Below are 19,028 nucleotides of genomic sequence, written 5' to 3' on the forward strand. Positions count from 1 at the left end.
CGCCTATCTGTAATTTCATTCATTCCAATCCTGCGTTTGGATCTGTAAAAGTTGGGGGTACTGAAATACCAGCTCATACACATGAATACTTCCGTTCCGGTGTGACAGTAGGGATATTTAGGCAAAAATATATGTTTAATTAATTAGATCATATTGATTCTGTCTCCGCTCATAGCCTTTCCAAAAATCAACTCGATTAATTAAGAGGGAGGATATCTACTAACCAAGAAAATTATATATAAAAAAAAAATACTCATTCCTTAAAAATTACTACTAGTAAAAAGTTATTTATCCACCTCATCAAAATTAAGGACAAATTTTTATTTAAAAAGGGTGGAGATGAGAGTTATATAAATGCATGATTGTTATAACTAGTAAAGTAAGAGTAAGAGGTATTGGATTCAAATGTAGAATTAGATTGAAGTAAATGATAAAGAAAGGGTATAATAAGTTAAACAAGTGTATTAGGTTCATTCCTAAATGGTCTCACCTAAAATCATCTCTAAAAACTAGTGAGTAACACCTAATTTGATGAGGCAGGAGTTGGACCGCTTAGTCCAAAATACAGTAATATGTACCCCATGCCGTACGGCAATTTCTTCAATTTTACAAAAACAATCGAGTGATAAGTGGAATATGTACTTCTTTAATTAAAAATTACAAATTTTATTCGTAAAAAGCAAAGTTGTGTTTACTAAAACCGTAATATACCTCATAAAAGTGAAAATTCTTAATGTCGATCCAAATTATTAAAATTCACCAAAAATGAGTAGATGAAAGGCATAAACATAAATTTCTTTATCAGAGGACCATAGCTCCATTTTTTTTTTATTATTTATGAAGAATAAGAACGTCTTCCTTCATTTTTTTTTTATTTTTTTTTTATCTAGAAGGCTTTTGCCTTTCTGGATCTCGAAAGTAATATTGTATTGTGACTATTATTGGTCGTCGAGTTAGGGAAACTGTCTTCATATCTTACAACTACTCTTTTCAAGCAAGTTAAATATTGTGAGATTAAAAATAAAAAAAAAAAAAAAAAGGTTAGGTGGATGATCCTGACAGTTTCTAATAATTCCATATTGTTTTTCATAGTAATTAACGCAATATATTGCTGATCCAAATTTGAAATAAATGAAAACAAGGTATGAATGAGTCAAATAAATAATAATGGAGTTGAGTTTGGAGAATGGTCCTCATCAGCCAGCATGCATGATTATTCAACTGGAAGAATATTATATTGGTGATTTAGCAATTCTTAAAGAAATTAATTAAGATGATCTAGTATGTTGATTAAAATGAAATCAAACTTGATTGTTTATTTTTAAAAAAATTAAAACAGTAACAATATCATACTTAATTAGTAATAATTTCACGATATAAGAAAAAAGATCGAGGGAAAATAATGCATTCCATTTAGCTCTCTCACTATTTTTCTTATACAAAACTGAATAAAAACAATACTAGCTAGTAAAAATCATTTCAAACTTTTGGTTAGGGTGACTGCAAAAGAAAACAAAAATTGAAAAAAGGGGGAAAGGAATAAAGTATGTGTCTTCGTGATACACAAAAGGCGGTGGCAAAGGACAAGAAAAGAGAATATATATACATATATATATAAATATATGTATAAATATATAAATTTGTTCTATTACAAGAAATTTTCACTTTTTTATTGCGCCAATTTAACTTTTGAATCTTTAAAAAATTATCTAAAATCATACATTTTTAAAGAAAAAACTTAAATTTATAGTATAATCAAGTAATATCGATAGAAGAGAGTATGTATCTCTGGGGAAAAAAAAAGAAGAAACAGCAAATTAAATATGTATAATTTTGAGAAATTGGTGGGTAGGAATATTATCATTAGTGAGGCCAAATAAAGGTCTTCTTTTATAACTTTGTGTATTTTCTTCTTTTTAGACTTACAAGTAACATCTCAACTTGTCCCTTGGTAGATCGATATGTAGGAGGGAGTATATATTCCTCCAAATGCATAAATAATGAGATATATATTTTTAGAATTTAAAGGCTATATTTGGGGGCATGCATGTTATAATAATCAGTTTAGTTAGTAGTTATAATAATATTAAGGAACATTCGCTTTGTGTTATATATATATATATATATGAAAGAAATAAAAAAAAAAGTGTTCATATCATATCATATTGAGTTGGCACGAATAAAATGAATATGAATCAAATCATTTGTGCAGTTTGAATGAAGATCTCTTTAACGCATTTTTATTTATTTATTAGTTTTAGTGGTTTGTACGGAATTCCATGATTGGAATATTAATTCAGCACATGCAATCTCTATTATTAGTTCCTTAATGTATTTACTGTTATAACAGTTAAAACATACATATATATATGTTAATAATGTTGCACATGCATGCCCAAGAAAAATGAATTCTATTCAAACTCTCTTTTCCTTTCACAGAATATAATATCTTATTTCTAACAAAAAGAACTGATAAATTAAAGGGCCAAAGCAGTGACGATGTTATTGCAGCATGCATGCATGTGATAGAACGTGTAAATTTGATTCAGATAGTAAGTTGTTTCACACACAAAAACAACACTTATTTTTAATCTCATAATCCAATTGCACTTTTTTAAACATTGAAAGGGGACAAGTAGCTAGTAATGATGAGCAAAACTACGTAGTTGTCAGACTAATTTAGTTTACGTCCTTTCTTGTTACTTGCAAATAGTGAAATCTCATATTTATGTTACTACAAAACTACTTAATAATCAACAGTGACATTAATGTGGGCTGAAAACAAAACTTGGAATGACTAATTGATTAATGGGCCTCATTTCCTACACCTCCATTTAACATCTTTCCACAAGTAAATGGGCCCTATTTCAATACTACACTTTGAATCCCTTCCCTATTTTCCTCTAACTACATAATTTAAGGCCCGTCTACTTTATTTATTTATTTTTATAAAATTCATAATCTCTAAAAAAATTAAAAAATTATATAAATCCCTTCTCACATACATTCATCTAATCCATCCCTCCCATAAAGTTATGTATCATTTGTAATGTATCACACAACTAATGAATGTATTCAATAACAATGAAAAAATTGAATTCTTGTAGCTGAAAAAACTTCGAAAAGATTATGTAGATAGCCTCCAAATATTTATATGCTATTTTTTTCGATAAAACACTTTAATTTATTACTTTATAATTTGTTTCAGATGTTCATACTACATAGATGTGTCATTTACAACTCAGATCGAGAAAGTTGAATTCCAAAAAATTCCATGCAACAAGAAAATAGAGAATTTTGTTGGATTTGGAGTAAGAACATTTCGACTTCAATGAATATATAGAATGTTTATCTTGGAAAAGGTTGATTGAACTTCATATATTTTCGCAAGTGCTATATATTTCTTAAAATATTATTATCGTCTGTTTGTAATATCTGCACCATAAATTTACTTATGATAAAATACTAACCATTGGTCAATCAATTCGTAAATACCGACTCAAAGCCTTTCAAATCTATGTTGCTTCGACTAAAGTATAATTTATTTGTGATTTGCCTTGTTGATGAATTTTGAAATACATTTTATTATTTTCTTCGACATATACAAATACTTTTATTGATTCTAATTTTAATAATGGAAACTTTTATTAAAAATTTAATTTCTAACTCCACAACAATAAAAACATTTACGAATTCAACTTTATTTCTTTATACAGTAACAATTATTTTGATGTTAAATTCCATATTGCATTAATAAAAGTTTTTTATACTAAACTCGAAATACTATGTCGTAAACGGGAACTCAGCATCTTATCCCGACAGATAAACCAATACATTTGTTCTATCGTGATTTATTCATCTTGTAGCTTTTTTCTTCCTTTATATTTATTAACAAAGTCATTTTTCTATTGACATTTTCTTTTTATGGATCTTGTTTATTTTTGAACTCCTCATTTTTCTTTAGTTTGTATTTAATATTCCTCAGAATTTGAATATTAAGCGTTTTTTCTTCAAATACTCTCTATTAAATAGTTTATTATATTGAAAATATGTAATAAAGAAATGAAAAATCAATATATTTATTATTCTTTCAATCAAATTAATTAAAAAAATATTGAAACAACAATTTAAAGATTATTTCAATAATTAAGATACAAACATTTAGTGGTCAAATTATGTAACATAATATTAAAAATATGTTTACGTAATAAATTCTAAATATGAATTTTTAGAACAAAATATTATCTATTCATACACATTTTATTTTAAATTTGTTCAAAATTTTGTTTCTAAAATATGTTAAAATAAGCTTTAACATATAAGTTAGAGTTGTCAGTGTGGGTTAGCCCACCCCATCCGGGCTAATCTATACATGCTTTGACATTTACAGGTCATGGCGGGCTAACTTGTTTTTGGTGGGGGCCAGAAAACGGTCGATCCAACTCACAACTACGTGGACTACAGGCTTGCCAGGTCAACCTATTTTTTAAAAAAATAATTTTTTATAATTATTAGATTAAATTTAAAATATTATCATAAATATCGACAAAACAATATTACATGATATTAATGTTACTACTTGTTAATCAAATCAACAAAAAAAATTATTTTTATAATATTTATTAAGTTTTTTAAAAAAAAGTAAAAGTATAAATATATAAATAGAAATATTCATATAATTGTTTTGAGTTTGGACTCTCTTTAATTTTTAATTTTAATATTTTTATTATATATTTTTAATTAATTTTTATTGAATCACGGGTCAGCCCTAATGATATTTCTCAAGCCCCTCAAATAAGCAGTCTTACTCAGGCCGAGCCTATTATATTCCTGGGTTAAGCGAGGCTTGCCCAACGGGCATAATCCATATTGATGGTTCTAGTCAAAGTTAATCAAAAGAAATTGTTCAATTTAACACAATTACAAAAATATTTTTATGGGCCCATAACAAAACTAAAAAAAAAAGTATGGATTTTTTTAGATTTTTATTTCGATCATAATAATTATTTTTTTCCTTAAATGATGGTGAAATTACTAAAATGCCATTAATTGTCCTTCTCAAGACTATTTTATATAATAGAAATAGAAATTTGGGAGATGTTGTAATTATCACAAGGATTTATTTTTAAAAACGAAATATATTTTCATTTATCTTTACCTTAAAAGTCGATTTCTCAGTTGTTTTGAGGAAATTATAAGGAAGCAATTAAGTCAACGTTTTAGTTCTCACAATTTTGACATTATGAAGACTTACTAATATTCAGTTGTAATCTACTTTATTTTTTTTGTCTGTCAATGTGGTTAGCCAAATATGTTGTAAGAGAATTTGGAATGATTGTAGTTCACCAACCCTTTGAAATCTCAAATCCAAACATATGGAGAAACCCAACGATTCAACTCTAGCTGAAATTTTCCCATTTTTTCTTTTTTCAGTGTAATTGTTTTGTAAATGGATTTTTTTTTATGGACTTTTTAGATTATGATTTAAAGATTCTTTTTGAGCATATATTTGTAATTTTTTTTTAAAAAAAAAAACAAATAAATACAAGATCTAAATAATGCCCAAAAAGACATTCGCGGGTAAATTATAACATCCAATCCTATCTTACCCATAATATCACTCACACCCCAATTCCAAAATGTTCATGAGTTTGTATGAATCCTCGTAAGACATACTTATGATAATTACTGTTTGCGAGGGCTTTATCCTTTCAAAATATATTAAAAGTCTAAAACTAATCTTCAGCCAACAATAATTTTTTCTTCCATTAATGTAGCGAAATTCATTTGAAGGTCTTTACATTCGCAATTTCTACAATACTTATGTGATGGATATAGAGACATTACTCATACCATTGATCTTATTATTTAATAGAATACTAAAATATAACATTTTCATTTATATATTATTTCATTCTTATGAAACTAGAAGCATAATTTTGGTCAAACAATGCATGGTTATTTTCAAACCTATTTTTCCTAGTGGGTGAGCAACTTGAATTCAATAGAAACCAACTCAATAAATTCATTTAATGTAAGTTAGAGCATAGTCGTAATAATAAATTTCAAGTTAGGTATAAAATGAATGCACTAGTATTAATTGCCATAATAAGCACCTTGAAGCAATCAAAGTCATCAGATATATATATACTTGAACTAATTAAAGTTTTATAGGTAAACTGACTTTTCAATCGTTTTAATACCTTCAATTCCAGTTACCCATTTATTCCAATGCGTAACCTTTTAGGATTCCTTAGTATTTGCACACCAAAATTAACTTATGGTTTGAACTTACATCTCACCAACAATTGAAAATTTATAGCATTTCTACCTGTATAGTTTACATTATTTATATCTAACTGAAAATTTGAAACTAATGCATAAAACTTACTTCACTATCGGTTGAAAACGACATTAGAATTTAAGGCATATTGTTTAACTTACTATATATCTTCGGTATTATATGTTATAATATATAAAATATTGGGGAAAATTAAATATCTAAAAATCTGAATAAGCAATTAGAACGTGGATGGTATAGGATGAGACTGAATGATAGACGTACGTGCATTTTTCATGAATAGTTCCATGTATTTAATGTCATTGGCACTATTTCTTCCCTTTTTACTTATTCGCTATTTCTTCAATTATTTTTTTTTAATATATTAATCAAAATAATAATTATTCTTTCCTTCATTTTTACTTGTCATTTTTGACATTTAATCTTATTTCATGGTTAAAGAATATGTGGATTTTCCGATTGAATTTTTTATATTATACTAATTTTAAAGAATTCTACATTTTAAAAAAAATCTGAATAAATATATTTTTATAATTATTTGAAAACCTCCAATTAAGTACTTTATTAAAAAAATGTATTATCATGTTCTTTAGTTCAATTTTTATTTAGAACCCAATTATGTTTTTAAGTTTGATCTATCCTTAGAGATTACTTCAGAATTTGGAGAAAGCATGTGTCAAATTATTCCTGAATAAGTTTGTCGGGTAAAATATCAGAAAGTTTACATATTCCCGTCAATCTTAAAATTTTTTCTTGAAAATATTAGTTCGAGTACACATAATTGCTTTATTTGATAGCTTTAAAAAATAAAAAAGTTGACAACTTTTTTGTTTTTATGGAGTATTATAATTAATGAGTATAATTTAAATGGATCTCAAACATAAATTATTATATAGTACACATGACACGAAACTATAAGACCATTAAAGATTACTTGACCTAATTATACTTGACCGAATCTTTATCCCTTATTTCATGTATTATTCTCAACATTAAATACTTATATTTTTCGAGACATCCTTTAATAAGGGTGGTTTGGTGACATACTTATATTAAGTAGTTATTTTCTTGATGGTGTGTCAAGTGAGCGGAGGTAGTACTAATTACTCAAATCATTGTCTAAAACTTAAAACTATATATCAATTTTATATGAACTTATGAAAAAATAATCGTATAAATCATTACTCACATTATTTCTATTTATATGTTACTATTTTCAATTTCTTGTCTCTTAAGAAACAAGATATTATATATTGCATACTTATTTAGTGTTCTTTTAAAGTCAAATTTTTAATCAATAAACACAAATTAATTTATTTTGATTGATCAATAAATATAAAGTATCTACTGGGTTTTTCTATATTGATCAAATACGTATTTTCAAACCTAATACTCTAATTCTCAAGGATAAAATAGAAAAGAATAGTGTTATTTATGTATTGGTCATGTGAAATGAAGTTGAAGGGTAAAACTTATCTGCAACGGGTGTCCAATTAAATACATGCATTTCATGTGTTTAAACTTTAATTAATTAACACGTGTTTTACTTCATTAAATCACATAATAATGAAAATTGAATTAATTAATATAAACATCCGATATGTTTTTTTTTCAAAATGAAAGTTATGTTTTTAAATTTGTATTTAGATATACGTTTTAGTTGAACTAGAAAGCCCATATATTATATCTCATACTAATTCAGAGAGAAGATTTAAACTTTACTACCTCAAAATTTATGATGAAACAATAAGTTAGACTTTGATGAAACGAAGGAAAAGAAAATGTGGCATTTAATTCCGGTCATAAATGCTATCACTTTGACTGACGTTAGTCTTCAAGAAAAAAAAGATTTAAAGTAAAGTAAAATTGGACACGAAACTCCCATCTTAACTACTCTATGAATAATCACTTCTATTTTCGACAATTTCACACCTAATAAAATGCCACCACACATATATACGAAGTGAATTAAATTTTTGCCTTTTAAGACAAATTTCTATTTCAGGTAACGATAAAAAACTCTTATTTTAAAAGTGAAAGAGAAAAATATTATATTATCATATAAAATTATAATAAATATGTCGTTTAATATTATTTTGAAAGTATTTTTTCAAAAAATTATAATAAGGATAACATTTAAATGTTAAATTTTAAAAATGGATATATTATGTAATTTCTCGTACTTTTCCTGCATATTAATTGAATTTGAAAAGTAATATACGCTTATCAAGAAAAACAATACATTGTTATCTTATTATATAATTTGCAATTATGGAGTTTTCCCATTTTAACAAGTCATTTTAGGTGAACAAAATCTTCTTTTTTTAAAAAAAAATAAAAAATAAAATTTAGGTGATGTCATGATCATGAGATACTTCATGAAGATAACTCTAAAAAGTGAAGAAATATTTTTATGTTAAAACTCTAAAAAGTCAAAAGAGATTCATTAGGATTTACTCCATTATAATAAATGCAGAAATTCACGGCCTACTTAATACAGTTTTGACTGATTAGCTGAAGACAGACCAAATTTCATTTGGCAAATAAATCAATTAAATGCAGCAATTTGCAGAAAGTAGAAGAAAAAATAGAATGTGAAAAATATGAAGAAAAAGAAAAGAAAAGACTTGAGATGATGAGAAATTAGAAGGTAGGGAGTAGGTGTGAGGTTTTAAAAGACGTAAGATTTTGATATAATGTATTAAATGATAGTTAGGTGCAAAATTGAAAAAGAATAGTAAATGTGGCAATTAATTAGTTCAACTAAAGAAGCAATTAAGTCATCCGCTCTAAATGCAGTTGGATACCTCCATTTAATGTTTTTTTGAAGTAGAATGCTTTTATTATCCCACATCAATTGCAACTCCATTTATGTATTCTGACTTTAAGTTTCATCCACTCATAATTATGCTTTTAACTTTTTTTACCCTCCATCTATTTTTCCACAAATATCAATCAATTTTTTATTTATTTAACCATGTAGTCGTACGTATTATTAAAAAAAAAAATTTATCCATTTCAATAGCATTAGCATTATTTATTTATTTTCCTATTGATTTCAACATTTAAGAACGTTACTAGGAGATAAAATTCAAAGGAATTTAATTGAAGAAATTAGGTATTTGTATTTAAAGTATGAAAGGTGTATATCATTGATTAAACAAACAATTGACCATAAAATCTCCATCATCATTTATACTCTGTTTCAATAGGACTAGTTATTTAAGTTAGCAATAAAAACTCTTTCAATTTAGGCCATGCTATTGTTAGAATTCCATTGCAATAAATTTGTCAATAACCATCAGAAAGCCACAACAACAAAAAGTATACGTATTGCAAAGATAGTTTCAAATAAAAAATGGACCTTTCTTTGTTTGCATTTTTAATGCTTAATAGATAAATGAGAGAGTTGTTATAACCCACAATTCACAATAACCAATTTGATAAGTCCAACGATGATCTGCTTATTACTCCACTCAGGATCGTTTTGTTCGATACCTGTAATATAAACTGAAAGATTCTAACACAAACTTTTACTATAAATTCAAAATTCAATTCCCTCGAACCCAGCACTCTGTTTTCTTGCGTTTAAGCAATAGAAGAAGAAAACTTACACTGTAATAATTAATCCAGAGTTGTTAAGCGAGTGATGGAAGGCAAATCTGTTTGTACTTGACTGTTGTGCAATGAGAAAGTTTGTTATTCAAGACCGTAACGAGGCATGCATTTATCCTTGAGGAACATGTATTTATAATATTACATCTTTACAAAAAGAAGAAGAAATCTAAATGTTGAGATCAATCCTAGGCTTTTTGATAGGTAGAGGTAGTGGAACGATGGTATGGCAACGAGGGCATTTAGGATGGTCCTTTGCTATTAGCACATAAAGCAGGCAACTGGGACATCCAGCAGCGAAAGAATTGGATGTGTGCTCCTCTGTATCCTCCTTCCCTGAGGATGAGGAATTTGATGATGATATTGAACGCTTCCGCGTTGTTTCCTTCTCCAGAGCAGATTTCACTTTTTCCAAGGTGCATACACTCTGATAACTTGGCGATGAAGGAAGCAGTTTTAGGTCTAAGTTAGGTTCATCAAAGAGCTTTGATGTAGGAGGGAAATTAAGGTCTTGAAGCTTTCCAATGGTTTTCTGTTGCAAAGACCTCTGTAGATATACTTTTCCTGACTGCGTTTTTGCAAAATCAACAAACACAAATGTAAATGGAAAATCGCAATTACTAATACCTATGCAAGAGGGTTTCGACTAGTACCTTGAGATCGAGGCGTTTTTCCCATCCACAAGGAACCTGCAAATCAAGGTCCAATTCCTTTGAATCAAGGGACCGGCAACCTCCGAGCAAGTCCTTTGTAATTAGAGCCGGTGATGAAGACGAATCGCTGCTACCCTTCATAATCCGAACCACAAAACTAACTTCAGCCGCCATTGATTCCTTCCTTAGATAAAGGGATTGATACTTTTTTCTTTTTTTTTTTGAAAAAGTAAGTAGGGATTGGTATGTATATATATATATATATATTATTTATTATAATAAAAAGATTGTTGATTGGCATTATGTGTAATTAATGGGATTTGGAGGGAGGGAAAAGGCCGTCACCGTCAGTAATGGAGGCAATAAATGCTAAAATGGGACTCCGACTCTTCCCACCACCTCTGCTTTTATTTCTTCCTTAACACCCTACCCTTTCTCCATTCATTTCTCATCATTATAAATTTATTTTATCATAACTTAACATTTTTATTCACATCTTTTTTCATTTTTAAAATCAACAATTTTTTTTTATAATTTTCAAAACTGATGTCTTTTCAATTTTATCCTTTAAATATCAAAATTAGTTATTAAATTTGACAATAATTTAATAAAGGTAAAAATAAAAGTCTGTCTGACAGTAGTCTTCTTTTCTTAGGGGTGTATGATATCTCAATAATTCAATTCATTTGAAATTGAGTGAGTATTATTCTCTTAAAATCAATTATTTTTTCAATAAATTAGTTTATTTTAATCCATTACTTAATTTATTTATGTTGATCAAATGTTTACTTTCAGATCTAAGAATCTATTTGGATTGATTTAAAAATAATAATAACACAAAAAATAAAAAATTAAATATAAATGACTTTTAAGTATAAAAGTAATAAATAGGAGAGACCTATTTTTACTTTTTAATTTATTTTTAACTTTGTTAAACACTTTTAATTTATTTTATTAAGTTATCTTTATATTTGTCAAACATTTCAAAAATCAAAAAATAATTTTTAAGTTAATCCAAATATCATTTAATAACTTTCATAGAAAAAATAGCTTCATTTATGCAACAATTTTATTAATTGACAAAAACTATTAAGAAACTCGTATTTTTAAGGACACTACCTACCTACACAATTTTTTTTTAAATAATAACGACACATGAAAGAAACAGTAAACTTCTTTTTGGGTTTTCTTCTTTTTTCAGGTCCAAAATCTTGTAAATGCACTAATTTGATTATATATTTGCATTTACCACCAAACCAATGTCTTGGTATGTGTGTATGAGCTCCATAAAATTAATACTGAATTTTTTTTATTTTTAGGAATAAATTACTCCTTAACGAGATAATTTTACGAATAATGCTAAATAATTTAAAATGTTAGAATTTAATTAAAATTTTAATATTTTAAAAAAATATTATCTTTTTTATAGTTGAAAATAAACTTATTTTTTTATTTATAATTAAAAAATATCAAAATAAAAAATATAAAAATATTTTAAAAGATATAATATCATATTTATTTTACCATTAATAAAATTTTCTGACCCATTTTCTTTTCAAATGAAATAGAAGAAAAAAGACTTTGACGTGGAAGCTATGTCTTTAAAAAAATATATATTGTCCGTACATTTTTATCTAGGGAGTTACAAATAATTTTTTTTTTGGGGGGGGATTCATTAAAATCTTAATAAACGGTACATTAATTACACTACTTCACGTCCATATATACTTTAAAGTTGAAAGAGGACTGCTCAATATGAGTATTTTTTAAAATTTTACTCTTCACGAGTAATAATTGTGATAATTGATATGAGTATTTTATTTAATATTTAATAATGAGAATAAAAAAAGGAGTAATTTTTAAATTTTAGTTTTAGAATAAAGGAAGTATAAGTTAATTCAGCACATATAAATTATAATCACATCGGTTGTTAATAATGTAGATATACATGTTATAAGTATTAAAATTTTGTGAAATTCTACAAGACGCTCAATTTGAGTTGAAAATCTATAATATATTTATTAATTTAATATAATATGAATAACTTTATAAATTTATATTTAATAAATTTTAAGTGACTACACAAGTTTGACGATTAAAATGGTTGAAGTACAAAACATAATAAAATTCATACTAAATTAAGAATACACAAAACTAATGATTCAACATCAATGAGACGAGGAAAATTTCAATAAAAACAGAATTGCAAGCCCCTACCTCATGTCTCAAATATATGGCAAATCTTTTCTATTTGTGTGAAATAAATAAATTAAGCTGTTAAACACATATGAGGATGATCATGGGTTGCAAATTGCAAATTGTAAATCGCTTCAATACTCTTTGACTTTGTTTTGCGTGTGCCATTAATATTACTCTCTACTTCTGACTTTTCTTTTTGCCAATTATGTACCCATTACTCACCAATATCTTGGGTGAATCTCTATATAATATATAAATTTTAAATATCTGATGATAACTTGATTAGTATTATTAATCCATCCTGTTATTTTACAAGTTTGATATAAAATTCATAAATTTTATACGAAATATGAATATATTATATTAAAAAAAATCTATCATCTAAAGTAGTATGCTTTTCTCACTTAACTATATATATATATATATATATATATATATATATATATATATATATATATATATATATATATATTACGGAAAACAATTGATAGGATTAGATTAAGAAGTGATGCTTATGCTTCTTCTTTTTCGATAAGATTCTCGTCATTTTCAGTCTACGGCGAAGGAGATAAGGGTGAGGCACCGAACAATATTTTCTCTGCCCCTTTTTGTCACCATTTTACTTTGTATTTACATTAAGAAATGATGTAATTTTATCCTTGTACCTTTATTTAATGTTTTCTTAAGTCAACTTCATCATAAATGATTAATATATTTTTAAGATTAATTAACAACTTTATCAAGAGTATAATAGGCAAAATATGCATAATTTTTATAAAATGACAAAGTATTATAGTCCAACTATTTATACAAAGGAATGACATATAAAAAGGAATGAGGAGGTTTACTGATAGTTATCAGTCCCATTTTATATATCACCTTTTTACTTTGCACATGCATTAAAAAATAATGTAACTTTACTCTTCTACCTTTATTTAATTTTTTTGAACTCAAGTTTTCAATCAATTAATATGAATTAAATTATTTTAATTAATTAATTTAACCAATGAACATGAATCATTTACTTATCTTTACTAAGTTGGTCAAATAAATATTTTCAAGACTAATAACTCACAAGGATAAAAAGGAACAATGTAATAATTTATGCATTAATTTTATGAAATAACAAGTATTATAAAATAACTATTTATAAAATGTGATGACATATAAAATAAGATGAAGGGGTAGTACAATTTATGACACATTTCAATACACTTAAATACACTATGTTAATTTCTCATCAAACAACCATAATATATTTTAAAACACCATGAATATATTGATATTGCATGTATAATTTTTTTATACATAGTTCAAGTTTATTATATCATTTCTATAAATAATATTTAGTAAATAGAATAAAAGTTACAAAAAATAATAAGTAAGCACCCAAATAATTTTTAAAATCTACTTTTAACATGTAAAGTATCACAATATATTGTTTCCCTTGAAATGGCTCCCTCGATATTATAATGAAAAAAAGAAAACATGTGACTCTCTTTGTATATGCACGGATGCTGCACCATGGCTACTGTTAGCTTAAGCCCTACTAGAATTGTAGAGTATTTGAATTCCAACTAATTTCACACTTGCAATACATTGTCATTTTTATTTATTTTTCCTACAAAATATTTCATGTTGTACTATTCATTATGTGGACGTTCCTGGTTATAGTACATCGTTGAGTAAAATCAAAAACAGATTTATAATTATAGGACTAGTTTTTATTGATGGGATCTTAGGGTTACTGATATATATCGAAAATTACACATAACAAAAGCATGAATGGTACTACAAATGCAAACAATTTAAAACGAGACAAAGTACTAAATGGACTTGTTAATTAGCAGAGATCACCCAATATATATAATAAGATAGACAAACACATACATATATGAACTTTAGTTGGTCGATGTGTCTATATGTTCTTTTTTCTCCACTATATTTATCGGTAACAATATAAAATCTGATAATATTTGGTTGGACTTTTTCATTAATAATTAGTCCACATGACCCTTGAATACAAATATTATAACTTCGAAAATGATCACTCGTTTTATGTATATATTGGAGGTTGAATAGTGAGTTGCATAGGTTCACCTTCGTTGTGTTGTGTCAATTAATAAATCAAGAAATTAAATGGTGAGAGCTACAAAAACTTCTTCTACGGATCAATTGATTGAATATTCCTCTTATCCTATCTTTTAAGATTTGCATTTAATGGATCATATATAGCATTTATATGTTACTCCCACTGGCCACTACCACTCACTTTAAACAAACTCCCATTTTCAATCTTATTATATTTATTTATGAGTTCAATCAACAATTGTTTTTGTGTCCATAAGAATTGTTCAATCATTAGGGCATACTCTCAGCACCCTTTACTTATATATTTTGAGAAATTTCACTAACAATTCAAATCAGCAAGTGTTTTAACAGTAATATATATATATATTTAATTCTTCGACTAAAAATGTTAAGTATTTAAGGAATCATAGATCATTTAATATGCATGGACTTCTTTTATCAAAATGAACAGTATATTGTTGCGACCTTTTCATTTTCCTTTGTTCATTGTGTAGGTCCAAATCAATCAAATTTATGTAATAATGTTGGCAAAGGTGTAATATCAATTTAGTGCCACATGTGATATTTCATATGAGAGGTTAACCATTCATGTCAATGTTTTTAAATATCTCGCCACATCAGACTTGTGTAATGCGATCGCAAGCTACTACATCAGTTAATGTTTCCAATGAGTATTTAAAGGTACATAGCGGGTTCTGGAGTCTTCTTATTTTTTATTTTCGATCTCTGAGGAGGTTAAGGCCCAACTAATTTTTCTTGAGGTTCTTTTAGGAACTTTCACATATAATTACTCAAAAATTACTCCCTATAACTATAGTTTGAAAATTACAATTTGTAGTTACATGTTAAGGCGAGAAGCGAGAGAGAGGGCTAAAAGTGGGATAGAGGTGAATTATATATGTGTGTCGGTTAGACAATTATTTATTATACATATGTATTTGTATATATCACGAACGAGATTGGAAGATTGTGAGAGAGGCGAATGAGAGAGGGCACAAAGTGAGAGAGAGAGAGACGAATTGTATATGTATTATCGGTTAGATAATTGTATATTATACATATACTTTTGTATATATGGAAAGTGAGATTGGCAGAGAGAGAAGAGATTCGAGGGGGATAGGGAGAGGGAGGAGAGAGGCGAGCGAGAGAGAGTAGAGAGTGGGAGAGAGGTGAATTGTATATGTATATCGATTAGATAATTGTATATTATACATATGTATTTGTATATTCTGGCGAATTATACATATACAACTGTGGCTAATTATACAAAGTCAAAGTCAACTCATGTAATTAATGTATAATGTTAGTCGTGAGTGGTAATCATAGCAAACTATAACTCTGATAAGTAATTAAGTAGTATAAATTTGCTTAACCACGTCGTTTTCCATTTTTTTCAGTGTGTCCCTAAAATTGTTTGCGTTAAATATATACACCAAACTAATAATGTCCGTCTTATTTTTATATATATATAGATAGATAGATAGATAGATAGATAGAGATAGAGAGAGATATTTCTCATTGACATAATTAATTATTATAATTCTTTTTACCTTTATCAATATTTAATCATGACACGTTAAATCTTTTGATATAAAATTTGTCATAATTAAATTTTGTTGCTTTGAAATTTAACTAATCTGAATTCACGCCTCAAATTAGACCAAACTTTGACATCCCTCGTATCACTTAATTATTTCACCCCTCAAGAAGAGGACATCAAATTGCACCAAACTTTTGGAAACAAGTAGGACTCAATGAAGCAGATTCTTCATCAACTTCATATGGCAATTAATTCATGAGAAAGAAGAAGCAAAAAAAGTCTAGCTCTTCCTCCTCTACCTGTTGCCAAGTTGATGAGATAATTTCAAGTCTAAATATTAATCACGGATTGGATTGGATAGTAATATTGAGTTGATTGAAATCATGTTAGACCCTCCTCATCAGCATCTCAGCAACTTTTTGAAAATGAATGCCAAAAGTGGTTCACATACTTCCAAAATGAATAATTAGGTATCTAAGCTACACAGACACTAATGCCTCGTATTAATTAAACCCCAACCTCTTACTGAAAAATACTATATATTTTTATTTTGTTTCCGTTGAGACGCAAAATAATTACTCTCTCCGTTCGGTATTATTTGTCATGATTTTTATTTTTAAAGTTAAATTATAAAAAATTTTATCCGGCATTATTTGTCATGATTTCTATTTTTAGAATCAAACTATAAAAATTTTGATTAACATTTTAACATGAATTTTTTCATCATATTAATGTAAAAAATTGTAATTTATAGTACTTTTCATATTGTTTTAATTTTTTTTGTTTAAAATATCGAATTAATGTGATCTATTTATTTTTGAAAATTAATCAAATTAACTTACGATAAGCACAAAATGACAAATAATTTCGGACGGAAGGAATATTTAACTTTAATATTACTAGTATCTTCTATTAGCTACTAGATAGAGATTAATACACATCAATCAATACACGATTATTTGATTAGTTAGAACCAAATTGATATAATTAGCGCGATTGAAAAATAATTTTTTTCTTTCTATTTTTAAAGTATAACTAGCGTGTTGGTTGTCAAGAAAAGTAATAGAGTAATTAATAATTATACACTTGATTAGTTAGAATGAAATTGATACCTACAAGTACAAGTTAATTTTTTATTTGACAAATTCAGTGGATAAGTCTATCTTTGAGGAATGTCGTTTTTTTCCTTAGTTTCTTAACATAAAGAAAACAATATATAAAAATTAAGAAAAAAAGCAAACCCAACATCGATATGCATATCTAACACAAATCCAAGTTACGTTATTTAGTCTATAAGAGTGACTAGCACATTTTTCTTCTTCTTCGAGTAATAAAAACTTGCTAAATCCAAAATGTATACGTATACATGATATCGTTCATTTCCATATACATAGCAAATTATAGCTAACTCAAAAAATTGTAATATTTTTGTTTGATGATCAAACAAGCAATAGATAAAATGAAGGCATATATTAAGTATATTGTTAGTAATGAAAATAAAATTTCCCAACAACACGTGAATTAATGAAATGATCATCGTGTGACACTTAATTGATGAATTAAGCCTACAATTACTTCACTATGGACCTTGGGCTTGGGCACAAAGATATGTCATTAGAGAGTTGCATACATACAAGCCTAAGCTAAAATAGTCTACTTTTTCCACATGTCTGTGGGAATACTGTTGAATCTCTAATTCATTTCATCTTATAAGCTGGGGTTGACATTATTTTCATCATATCAAAAAAGTAACCAACCTGTGTTTAATATTCAATCTAAAGATATACTCATATATGTATATAGGGAAATGATGATAATTGAGGGGCCGCGGGTCATTTAATTGACTCAATTAAGCATAAGATTGAATAAGGAGAATATAATTTATTTATTTATGATTGTAATAAAAAGTTATTTCTATTATTTATTACTTTCTCACATTGACTTCCTATGATATTTAATTGAAATTGTGTAGCTTTTTTAGAACTAAAATTATGTCAGTAACTAAAATTGAGATTTTTTTTATTTTTTATTTTTAAAAAGAAGAGTTACTACTCCGTTGTTATGAAAAATAAAATAAAACAAAACAGGAGCATATGTTTATATATAAGGTAAAAATATGTGACCAAAGTGAAAGGGGAAAAAGATGGGGGAAGTTTATAGAGAAATATGACAAAAATAGTTTCGAGTAAGTCTAAAATGGTCCCTTAACTATACAGTTAATATATATAATCCTTTAACAACTCAAAAACTTCTTAGCTTTGGTTCCTTAACTATACACTTATCAACTTTAGTCTCTTAATTATAAAGTTACCGATTTTAGTCCTTTAAGTATTTAAAAACTTGTCAAGTTTGGTCTTTGTTCATTTTTTTGATATAAATAACTTAAGTTTATATTAACAAAAATATTTATGAAATTAAATTGTTAATTCATTTTTAAAGTTGTTTCCCTATTCCATTTTTCTCTCTTTAAACTAGTGATATAAAAAGAATAATAACGTTTATGATTCAAAATAAAATTAATGAGAAAACAATATATAAATCTCAATTTTATTCAATGGAAGATAAAATTAAGCATATAATTATTTAATGACTTGAAGTCACACTTGAATATTTTAATTAGTGTGGATTT

General features: G+C 26.8%; 1 protein-coding gene across 1 annotated transcript; it reads right to left on the bottom strand.

Annotated features, from left to right (window-relative positions):
• Positions 1 to 9,996: 9,996 nt before the first annotated feature.
• Positions 9,997 to 11,022, bottom strand: LOC101255012 (protein CURLY FLAG LEAF 1-like). Its single transcript, XM_004243924.5, has 2 exons — positions 10,570 to 11,022; positions 9,997 to 10,484 (listed from the first exon to the last, which is right to left on the bottom strand). The coding sequence occupies exons 1-2, from the start codon at positions 10,741 to 10,743 to the stop codon at positions 10,086 to 10,088; spliced, it is 573 nt and encodes a 190-aa protein (XP_004243972.1). The 5' UTR covers positions 10,744 to 11,022; the 3' UTR covers positions 9,997 to 10,085.
• Positions 11,023 to 19,028: the final 8,006 nt, after the last annotated feature.

This window comes from Solanum lycopersicum, chromosome 7 (genome assembly GCF_036512215.1).
Source record: "Solanum lycopersicum chromosome 7, SLM_r2.1".
NCBI lineage: Eukaryota > Viridiplantae > Streptophyta > Magnoliopsida > Solanales > Solanaceae > Solanum > Solanum lycopersicum.